General features: G+C 37.5%; 1 protein-coding gene across 1 annotated transcript in view; it reads right to left on the bottom strand.

Annotated features, from left to right (window-relative positions):
* Positions 1-12,081, bottom strand: part of LOC137403941 (uncharacterized) — a 33,377-nt gene that overhangs the window by 13,375 nt on the left and 7,921 nt on the right. Inside the window, exons 5-12 of the mRNA XM_068090068.1 lie at positions 10,876-11,450; positions 9,733-9,891; positions 8,010-8,122; positions 6,891-6,957; positions 5,885-5,959; positions 4,292-4,487; positions 2,459-2,634; positions 693-974 (exon numbers count right to left, since the gene is read on the bottom strand). Of these exons, the coding sequence (XP_067946169.1) occupies positions 693-974; positions 2,459-2,634; positions 4,292-4,487; positions 5,885-5,959; positions 6,891-6,957; positions 8,010-8,122; positions 9,733-9,891; positions 10,876-11,450 (1,643 nt within the window). The remainder of the gene's footprint in view (positions 1-692; positions 975-2,458; positions 2,635-4,291; positions 4,488-5,884; positions 5,960-6,890; positions 6,958-8,009; positions 8,123-9,732; positions 9,892-10,875; positions 11,451-12,081) is intronic.

The raw sequence follows: 12,081 nt of genomic DNA, 5'->3' as shown, positions 1-12,081 counted from the left end.
TGTCGGCGTTGTATCCACAATGTTTGTGCGTTGCAAGTGCCTTGTATGACCGTTGCGCATGCATTTTATGCAAGTTTTACCGACCTAAGATGCACTGTTACCGATATATACCCTACTTCACTAAAGACATTTTTTTTAATATTTGCCATTTGGCCACATGCACTCCTCTAAAATGCGTGTGACCAAATTCAAAAGCACCCTACAATAACTACAGATCTCAAGTCCTGACTGATTGAAAAACACTGTCAACATAGATGGACAAATCCAAGTGTAAAGATGCCTAATTTATGAATGCATAAATGTTTACAAACCAGCAGATATACTACTGCTTAGATTGCCATATCTGGTAAATATTAGATAGACAACTCCAATGCGTATAGGATCTTGCAACAATCTAGAACATTCTGAAAACTCAGAAGAGCCATTCTACTGATACAAGTAACTCTAGAAGACAGAGACACGTGTGTACATAAAGCTTACATGTTCAACATAATAATTTGATATACAGCATGATCACATGAGCTTTACGTCCAGCGAACTTAAAAGGTATACTGATGAACACGTCCCATAAAAGGACAGAAAATGCATCTAAAAGAACTAACTTGTGATGGGAAATTTCTCAATCACAAACACATCTCAACAAACCACCCGCTGATGTCGCTAAAAGCATCATCTACTCTCACACCCGTTACCTTTGTGTGGATCATTACGTGTCGATCAAGTCGACTCTTGGCATCCGTCACGAAGCTACAGTGCTCGCAGAAGAGCTTCAACTCCGGCCCGCGCTTGTGGAACTTAAAATGCTGCTTCAAGTCTCTCCTTGAGGCAGCGAGAAAGCCACACTTTTCACACTCAAGATAGGTCGGTGGGTCATCAGCGTCATTTTTGAGGTGACGTCTCTTCATGTGCAGCTTGAGGTCAGGGATGCGGTTAGCGCAGACGTAGTCGCAGAAGTCGCACTTGACATTCTTCTCCTGGCAGCAACAGACGCGACGCAATCAACAACCAAGAATGTGTGATTAATGTTACAATTCTAGAAACTACCGATTAAAAGACAATACGGCTGATTTAAGATGTCATTATTCATAGAGTTAAGAACCAGCTATAAGAAAACTATTCATTCCTTAAAGGTTGACTTGCAACAACATTCACATTACAGTAATTTGGTATAAAAGATTCAGCATGTCTTACTCTGTTGTATTGTGCTGGCAGACTAAAGATCAACTGAGCATATTTTAGACCAAAAGATGTAGAAAATATGTGGAAATGTGATTACAAGCTCTTAAAAGCTCAAAAACGAACAGTTAATCGCAGCCATCACAAAACCGCCGTAGATTGAAATCAGTTTATTTCTCTGACGTAGTCATTACATTTGATTATTGTTTTGTCATGTGATGTTCTCAGGTAAATCGAAAGGCCAATAAAAGGTTCAATATAAAATTTCTCATAGCACTAGTTTATGACAAACACTTCGTGTTTTACCGAAGACCCCGTATCAAATATAGACGCTCGCTAGTTTACAGTTTTGTTTCAGCCTGGACTAATCGTCTAGTCGTAATCTGATCATGTGACCCATACTTTCTGCCAAACACCGCAAATAATTTATATTCTACGGCAGTTTCATGGTGGCGACGATTAACTCTGTTCGTTTTTGAGCTTCTAAAAGCTTGTAATCACATTTCCACATATTTTGCACCTACAACACAACAGAGTAAGACATGGTGAATCTTTTGATACCAAATAACTGTAATGTGAACTTTGTTGCAAGCCAACCTTTAAGGGGTCTATTTGTCTATCAGATTATCACCAATCATCAGACAAGACCAACAATTTCATGGGTAAAACATTTTAATATCAAAACATGAATTCTTTTCTGGGTTATTCCGGTACTATTAATGGCTAACTTAAAATCAAACCTTTAGTTGTACATCTTCATTCTTAGCCAGTGTTATATTATAAATCATTGTGCAACGTTTAGTTGTACAATGATTTATTGTATGTCGTGACAAATAATTCCATGAGAAAATGCTGTAATTCATTCACAAAACTCAAAAGCTTATGAGAATTCCTTATACAATAAGAGAGATTATTACATGAGCACAAATTACACAGTAATAAAGAGATATTCAATAAAAAGAAAAGTTTTTTATAATTATTTTAGATTTAAGAAAGGTAGACAGAGCTTATATATTTTGAACAACTTTTTGTAATTTCTTTATTTTTTTCTTTTAGATTCGTCTGCCCTCTAAAGCTTTGATTAATGAACACCACGTTTGAAGAATTATTTCCGGTGTCCTAAATTTGTGGTCGTAAGTATTAAGGTTATATTCTAGGAAAAGCGATATGAGGTCTTACATCACAGTACTTATCTTTTCCTGCTACTTACTATTGTAAAATCAATTGAATGATTCCAACCTATATACCAGGCCACAATGTGTAAGCCTGACCATGTGCGTACCTTGTGTATGTAATTAATATGCTTGTCTAAATGAATCTTCTGCTTGAACCGGAGGTCGCACTGGGAACATGGATACTTTCTCTCATCTGAGTGCGTCAGCTGATGCCGCTTGAGGTTGGAAAAGGTACGGGCACTATAACCACATTCAGGCAGGAGACACATGTGGGGCCGATCATCTACAGCATATTCACACCATAGACAGTGGAGGCAAGTGTCTATTGCGATGGACAAATAATCAACAGAGTTGGCAAGGTCATTCATAGAGTGAGAGAAGCTGAACTTCAAAATGAGACCGCTGATAGGGTAAAGAGGACTTGACTAGTGATTTCTAAGCCTCGTTACAGCTTTACTTCGCCATATGTGGAACACATACAATGGAGATATGCTGTTTAAAAACATAAAAATGTCTGTTACCGATATCTACCCTTATAACCTCTGCTATAACAAGAGCTACCATCTTTTATGAGCACATGTTGACGAACACTTAGTAACACTGTACCTATGTCCGTCTGCAGCCAGGGTTGGAGCTTTAAAAAAAAATTTCATTGTATGGGATTTGAACTCATGATTTTCCACATGGTAGACTAACGATCCAACAGCTGCACTGGTAGACTAACAGTCCAACAGCTGCACTGGTAGACTAACGGTCCAACAGCTGCACTGATCAACCGTAATTGTAACTACAGCTGATGATCTTTCACAGTACACCAGGCTGTCTGTGTACAAGTGCTTAGCAACAGCAACATGCTCTTATCTCAATAAGCATGCTGGAATTACTGTAATAATGAGCATGTCATGATATCTCATTGATCATGATATATTATCTATTATATCATAATAACATATATTATCAATTAAGTAACAGATTTTTTGGTGAAATCATAATAAAACTCTATTTCCTTGTTTGCTAAAAGAGTTGAACTAGATGAGCTCTTGAATAGCTTTTCCATAATGAATTGTTACAAGCCAAAAAACTTCCCTTTTGGCGGTGAAATCAGTCAAATGAAGCCGTTCAAAACCGAGATTTTACACCCCTTAATGTCTAAATAAGAAATGACTCATTATATATAAAATATATAAATTTAAATACTAAATATACTGTTAGTTAAGATGTAAAATACTAAATAAGATTGCTGGATATTGAATCATGAGGGAAACATAGTGAGAGTACCTCAGATGTTCCTACAACTTGACGCACTCTATGAGACCACGAGAGATAGCCTGAGTGCTAACTACTATTCCATCTCTATATTCTTATGATGCATAGAAGAGGTTTGACTAGAAGTTATACAACTAGCTCATATCTTACAAGAATCTTAAAAGTTCCACCAGCCTGTTCGGAGATACAACCTGACTAGCGTAATACTCGCGGTAAACCAGGTGAACGGAACAGATTTGACAGAATAAGTTGCAGCAAGACACCCAGTTTATTTTTATGGGGTACCTGCACACCAAAAACTATTTAGACTCCACAAGGAGATAGACAGTTCTGGAGGACTGGCTTTTAAACCGAACTATTGCAATTTCGAAAGATATTAATTTCCAGTGATAAAATTACTTGCCATGATACCACAAATTGCCTCAGATTGTCGACTGGTACCAGCAAGGATTCCTGAATCATGAAGTGAACAGTATTTAAACACAAAAAGTTATCAACGATATAAATATATATAAATATATAACAACCTTAAGCATATTTTTTCTTGAGAGTTGTAAATGATGTAAACCTTCTTGGAGCTGTAAATTGTAACTCCCAGAAAGATAAACTGGCAAACAAAGTAGTACCTTTTAGTATACAAGAAGGAATGATAGAAGATTTCCATCGGTACTTACTATGGTGTACTTTGACATGTTTCTGCAGGTAGAATTTCCTTTCAGTAGTGAAATCACACTTATTGCATGAGTAAAGCTCGAGACCGCTTGTCGTCTGCAAGGTAGTAATCAGGCTGTCGGTTTCATCACCTGAAAGCGCAACTCCTGGCTCCTGCCTATTTATCACTCTCACATTCTGTATCTTTTTGGCTTCTCCCTGCAAGAGATAAATTATAGCAATGTACAGATATGCAATATCCGTAATACCACCATGTTCTATGATAAACATAAGCCAAGTGACCTTCCATCATTTCCACATGCAATAAGAGGAAATAAAATAATCAGTGAAGCTGGTAGACTAAAGATCAACTGAGCATATTTTAGACCAAAAGATGCAAACTCTGACTCACTGACTGATATGCTTTTGGAAAAATAGGAGTTGTCTTAATCATAACTTTTAGTAGTTTTCCCCAATGATTTATAGCAGAGCATAGCTTTTAGAAACAATGTCTACTCTAGGACACTTATGTTTTGCTAGTATTTAGTTTCGTGAGTAGCACACAGAGTAAAATTTCGCTGCAACTTAATTTCGCAGCACTGATGAGTGTGAAAACAGTGATGTGAAAATAAATGCAGTGGAACAAACATAATTAGATTCCTCAGGTTCGGTTCACCAGTAAGAACAAAATTTTCAATTTGGGACTAGTTTGTAATGGTGAACCGCAGGTAAAAATGTCTGGGCGAAATCGATAATGCAATTTGATCGCTTGCTGCCATTTGTTTCTTGGACTATCAATGAACAAAGCTATTTAATTCCGCATTTTCGCTCGTTTTTTATGATCGTTTAGTTTCGTTCATGAAATTTTCGCATGAGGATGACTACGCGAAAATGCGAAAGTTAGACGAGGCGAATACATAAGTGTCCTAGGGTAGATGTAGCTTAAGATCTACTTGTATGGCTTCAACTCCTTTGCTACCCAAATAATTTTTTTATCGGGACATAATTAAATATTCGATAAAATGTAATATTCAACAATGGCATATATAGGTTGTCACAACTTTTCAACTACAAGGTCTATGAATAAAATTCTGATACCGAATTGATAAGCATAACATTTTACATCGGTTGATGCTATAAAAAAGCTCCACAGTGTTGCAGAATGAGCTTGGATGCTTTTCTCCACTTCTTCCACAACTACTGTGAGTAGCATTTTGAGCCAAGTCAGCCAAGTTTTCACTGTTACTCAAGTTTATGGCATTATTATTACTGCTAAAAATAATAATCATCATGGTCACTAGTACTATTGCTTGATAGGTAATCATCAGAGGTCCATTAATCTACAATTGATAAAACCTGGGAAAACAAGAACTAGTTCAGGTACTTGCGAGAGAACATGGCTCAGTTTGACAGATTTTACAAACATAGTGTAGTTAGATCTCATAATCAAATAAATATTATAAAAAATCCTGCAAAACTTCACAACATTTTTAGAAAATAAAATGAGCATCATTATCTATGTAGCACTAAAGCAAAAAAAAATTTATGTATGAGAAGATAACTCAGATGAGGTGTAGGAAGAGACAGAACAAACCACAATTTGCAATGGCACTAACCTGCTGCTCTCCGCTCACATAAACCTCTATCACAACATTCTGCGACTTGTTGGCTTCTCCCTTGGTCACTGCAGGCTATAGAATATTAAATGCAAAATATATTTAAACCTGCACTTATCAACACTGCAATACCATGATATTTATTGGAAATAAAAGTCGAATAAAGTCAAATTGCCAAGCAGGGCAGAGCTTGCATTAACTTCATTACAAAAGGAGAATCACAAAGTAAAGAATTAGTCTTAGAGATCGAACTAGCCGGTGACAGGACTAGCAGGTGACTGGACTAGCAAGTGACAAGAGTAGCAGGTGACAAGACTAGAAAGTGACAAGACTAGCAAGTGACAAGACTAGCAAGTAACATGACTAGCAAGTGACAAGACTAGCAAGTGACATGTCTAGCAAATGACAGGACTAGCAATTGCTAGAACTAGTAAGTGCTAGAACTACTAGCAAGTGCTAGAACTAGAAGTCAAGACAACTAGTAAGCAGCACAACTAGCAGGTGACAAAATTAACAAATGACAGAACTAGCAGGTAATACAACTAGCCGGTTACAGAACTAGCAAGTGACAGAACTAGCAGGTGACAGAACTAGCAGGTGACAGAACTAGCAAGAATACATAAACATTTTGCATATCATGAGTTGGCCCACAAATGCATTAAGAATATTAGCCCAAGTGTACGACCATTTGAGACACAAACACGAGGAATCATCCCAACGATGATATTCATCGACTGGAAGTTTTGAGCCATCGTCTGATGATATCGTCATGTAGTTAGGGAGCCATAGTGGTACACACGTCTCCCCAGTTTTGTGTCAGATATTACGCATGGCTTACTACAGGTGTTACAACAATGCTGCTAGTCGTCTGCTACTAGCTGTAGACATTATCAGATAGGCTCTTCCTTTAGACGATTGTACGTTAGACATTGGCTGTTCAGTGCTTTAAAACAAGCTGACAATGACGTAGAGAATGAACGAGCTTTCCATGCCATGTAAAGCTTACCTTTACTGTCACTGTATCTTCACACAGCTTACCAAGGACATGACCGGGTCCACTAGCGGGAGCAGTTCTAAAATAATAAGTTAAATAAAAACATTGTATAACTGATAATTAACAAATGAATAATATAACTGATAATAAAATATGTACGCAAATGAACTAATCGCTACGAAGACAAGATGGAGTCTTATGAAAACTGTAGCCTAGAAACAAACATCTGCAGATCCTTGACCTTTTGAGGATACTTTCAACTAGCCCATAGCTTTCAGAAGCTGTGCATGATGGGAGCTACAATGTCTTATTGAGTCCTCTGAATCAAAGACTGGTCGACACTATATCATCATATGTAGGAGTTGTCAGCTCGGCGATTATTCATCGACTATGCGCATTGTAATTGATGGCATCGTAGAGACAACACGGATGCGTCGAGAAAGTTTGCGGCTGTCAAACTTTCTTGATAGTTCATGGAGCATCCACGACAGCGTAAGCAATATGTACCACTTCGGCGATGATGATTGGCCATTGTAGTGTAGAATGATCGACCTATATTTTCTTTCATGACAGTTGCTGCATGACTTGGGTTTGTAATAGGGTGAACACTGTTATTACAGACGATCACCGAAGTATTGCATGATTAACACCGACATATGGCGATATAGTGCGGACAACCTTTTAGTCGCGTGCTTGTGAGCAATATGGCCAGAAACTCTTGATAATTGGAAAAACACTCAATTGCCATCGAAAGCCAGAAACAATCCTTTTTACCGCGGTTTCGGCTACTGACTATTAAATTATTACAGTTAGATAAATAACACAGCTTGTCTGAATGTTCCATTTAATAAGTGTCCTTTATGAGTCAGACACGAATGATTATGAGTCACTTAGAAACTTCCAGAACAGTGGGTGTGGTTAACAGCAATATAAACATGGGGTAGACAACTCTTAATAATACAACACTGACCTCCTGCATGAAATTTGAGTATGTTGTCCAACAATGCCTGCGGCGCACGTCTCATGGTATTTATAGAACACAACAGCAAAATATTCCGCAATTCCAATAATTAAAAGCACAAAATATTCTTTTGCTAGTCCAATATGGATCAGTTAGTAGAAAATACTTACATATTCCTATCGGTTAATTGCCTGAGCTGAGCACTCTGGTTGGCTACAGTGCCTGACTCCATATCAGCAGTTGACAAGTAAACTACTGTGTGCTTCTTACCATTCTCATCTACCTGAAATTAGCAGAAGTACATCATATGACATTCATGAAGTTATTACTGCACAACCGCTAATATATCTGAAGTATAAAAAGTTATCTTTTTTCGTAGTTCAGAGATGATAGCCAGATGAATGATCAGAGACTGCCAATGAAAAGATGTTAAGTCCAGCCTTAACAGCAAGTAAACTAGGCAAAGCATCCAACGCTGAGGTTGTCACAGAAAAAATCCCTTTGAGCCAAATTTGCTAGTTGAAAAACACAAGCTAGATGTAATGCTACACAAATAGTAAAATACTGCTTCAAAACTTTTATGTAAGAAATGGCAAAAACTAGCTAGGTAGTTTCTGATGTTTTTAAGTAGGTGCGGGAGCGGCAGTTCACAAAAATCATTCAGGGTCAGACAACTTCACTTAAATCAAGAGTAATCTCCTTGAGAAACAATTCACACATTTTCATCACACTTGCACACAAGCAGTGACACAGGTCAATGACAAGCGCAGTCTTCTGTTTCTAGCTTATAAGCTCAAAAAAAAGAGCTCAAAAAAGCGTGATTTTATGACAAGCTAGCATTGTTATCGCGCTTTTTGAGCTCATCTTTAAATATACAATGTTAAATAGCGTATCTACCTTTAAAAAAAGACTGAGAATATTTTGAAGGCTGAATTTAGATAATTAAGGGTTTTAAGACACCCATCTCTATTATTCTAAATCGGACTAAACATCTCCAACTTCCGCCCTCAAAAAGCTAGGATACGTCGCGTATTTATGGACGGAGCTTGTTGGGCCGATCGTGTTGTTTTTGAGACCAATATTAAAACGCTGTAAACAAGCCTTCATTACTCTGAAAGTTAGTGGACCAATCTATATTTTGAGTACAGAGTCGGAATCAGCGTGTCTGATTTACCTAGTAAATACAATGAAAGTTGTGGGTGACAGTTATCGTTTAAAAAAAGCGACAAATTTGTTGTAGAATGAGCTCAGAAATTTTTCCCGTTTCCTTCCCCTACTACCGTGACTAACAACTTCAGTCCGTTCTGAGTCCAAATAACGGAATAAGTAATAAGTCATGAAGAAGTATCGCTATTACTATAGCTTATACCATCATTATTATTGTTTAAAACAAAAATAGTTACTACCACTAGTACTATTACTCAGAGCTAATCATTAGAAGTCTATCGATTTACAATTAGAGAAACCTCGGCAGTTGTAGGCTGGTAACTAACAATTACTAAAAACATTATGATAAAAAATTGAAGTTTTTGCAAAGCGAAACTCAGGCCAGCAACTCAGGTTGTAAAAATGTTTTTACTGGTTCAATCAAGCCAAGTGGATGATTGTTTTGTTTATATACAGATACGATAGACTAATTAGGTAACTACTCACTAACCGGAAACATTTTGTACGAAACTTTTTAAAGCCATACCATGCAGCTTATGGCCATGCACAAACGCTGTACGGAGCCGCACTACACGGCTCCGTGGTACACGATAAGTTAATCAAAAATTCATGTAGAGACCCTTTTCAGGCAAATTAGTCTACACATCGGTAGCATCAAGCACAAATAAGAGAAACCTCATCAGTAGAAGCAGCAACATCCAAGGTTAGCGCTGAGCCCTTGCTTACCTGAACTGTTTCTGTTAACTTAACATTGGGAGCGATGTGGTGCTCAGTGGGCAACGGCTCTGGTGATTTTATCTCATCCAGCTCACTCGCATTGTCTGCCATGAAAGACTCGAGAAGGGCTTGAGTCACCGAGTCATTGCTCGACAGCAGAATTTGAACCTGAACAGCAAGTGCATTATTAGGTGATAAAAGAGAAAAATATAGCATATAATGAAAAGCCAGAAAATTGTGATTTGATTGAAACGAACTTGAATGACGCAAAATTTTTAATTAAAAACAGGAAGCTATCAAGACACGAGTAACTTGTATCAGTAATCATCCTCGATTCTGATTGGTTAAACCTATTTTACATTGTTCTTCTGCAGTTTATCTTCCAAGAAAATCTCATTTCATTGCCGAAATCTATTAGATTTGCAAATTTGCACATTTACTATTGACTCCTGTTGATTACTATTGTTACTATGGTTACTACAACGGTTTGCACATTTACTGTTGGCTGATCCAAAATCAGCTTAGTTGCAGTTACTATTGACTACCGTTGGTTACTACTGTTACAACAACAGTTTGCACAGTTACTATTGGCTCATATGCAACCAGCAAAGGTATAGGTGAAGACTAATTGATTTTGTGTATTGTGTAAAAAACATTAGCATGCATACTTGGATCAAACAGCCAAAATGGAATGTATCCCCACCCTTCTCCAACATCGCTACCTCAAACATTGACCTTGTAACTACATAAGGTATATAATGATAAGGAGTTACATGATGGCACCGCTGTGATGGATAACAACTGCTTGTGAGCAGAGTGCGTTTTCAACCTTAGCAGGATTATATGAACGACCGACAGAATAAACTAGGGTAACAACAACCTACAAAAACTTCTGAAAACAGAGGTTTCAAAGTTGGTTCCGATTTTAACAACTCTGAAAATCTCTCTGAAAATGAGAGACTCCAGATTTTCTGAGACCTTTCATCTGAAAATTGATGAGAAGTCTCAGATGCAGCCTCCTTGTAGACCACCAGCACATCCGGATCAACACCAAGTTGATAAAGAAAACATCGATCATGCCAGTAATTTTTTGCATAAAAAGGAAAATTGATGATCACAAAGCCTGTTGAGTACATTACTGAATATACCCACCTCACCATCTATGGGAGATTTCCTAGTGGAATCTTTCGGTTCGTCTGTTGTCTTTTCTGCGTTCGAGTTCATAAGTTCCCCTAAGAGTTGTGATTGTGCTGCCACATCTACCTGACCCTCTATAGAATCTGACTGTTCATGCAGTTGTGCTATCGAGTGCGACTGGCCAGAAAACTGCACGTCCTCTTGAGATGGACTAGGAAGCTGTATCACTGAATGTGTTTGGTTAGAGAGTTGCTCTATGGTGCTTGATTGGTCCGACAACTGTACCATGGAACGTGATTGGTCAAGAGATTCTAAAGAGTGTGATTGGTTAGTAATATGAGCTAACAGTTCTGTTTGGCTATCAAGTCTTTCTAGTTGTGGTTCCTGGCCAGAAATTTGTTCTAGTGACTCTGAATGGCTAGAGATCTTAATCAAGGTTTCTGATTGGTCAGTCATGTGGTTTACGGTATCTGATTGGCTTGCTTGTTCTTCCAACACGCATGATTGATCAATAGAGCCTTCTTGCTCATTTATTGAGTAGACAATTACTGAGCCAAATTCATCAACAACGCAAGTCTCTGGTCTGCCGGCTGTAACAAAACAACATGAACACAGTGAGTTTTTGACCGGGTAAGGTAATCATCAAGATTGACACAGAGTTGATAATCAAAAATCCATCAAGTTTTGTCATGCTGACCCAATATGTAATATCGAGAATAGCTATTTAAAACAAGCAACATCATTCAGAATTAAGCACCTTGAAGCAAACAATTGTTAGACCTAATTTCTAATGTCTTACAAATTCTTTCTTTTGGTAGAAAAAAGGCTGGACAGAGCAATCACAGTAAATTGCTTTTCAGCAATTGCTTAGAACTAAGAGTACAGTCGAACCTCATTAAAATGGATTAATAGGGGTGGTGGGTGGTCCGGTTTAACCGATATGTCCATATATAAGCATAAATGTACAGAAAAAACCACATTAAAAAGGCTTACACACATTGCACTGTATACTATACACGATACTAAACTTTAAAATATTTAAAAACTAAAAAAGTTGTAAGCCGCATAAATTTCTCAAAACAGCAATAAAAGTTAGACAACTCATGTAATGGCAATTTATTTGCAAAAATTTTCATTCATGCAAAGTATTACAACCTTTTTGTTTTGCCAAATATTAAATAAGTTATTATAAGTTTCAAACTTAGGTTGGGGTTTCTAGTA

The sequence above is a fragment of the Watersipora subatra genome, chromosome 9 (assembly GCF_963576615.1).
Source record: "Watersipora subatra chromosome 9, tzWatSuba1.1, whole genome shotgun sequence".
Taxonomy (NCBI): Eukaryota; Metazoa; Bryozoa; class Gymnolaemata; order Cheilostomatida; family Watersiporidae; genus Watersipora; species Watersipora subatra.
This window is presented reverse-complemented; position numbering and strand designations above follow the sequence as displayed.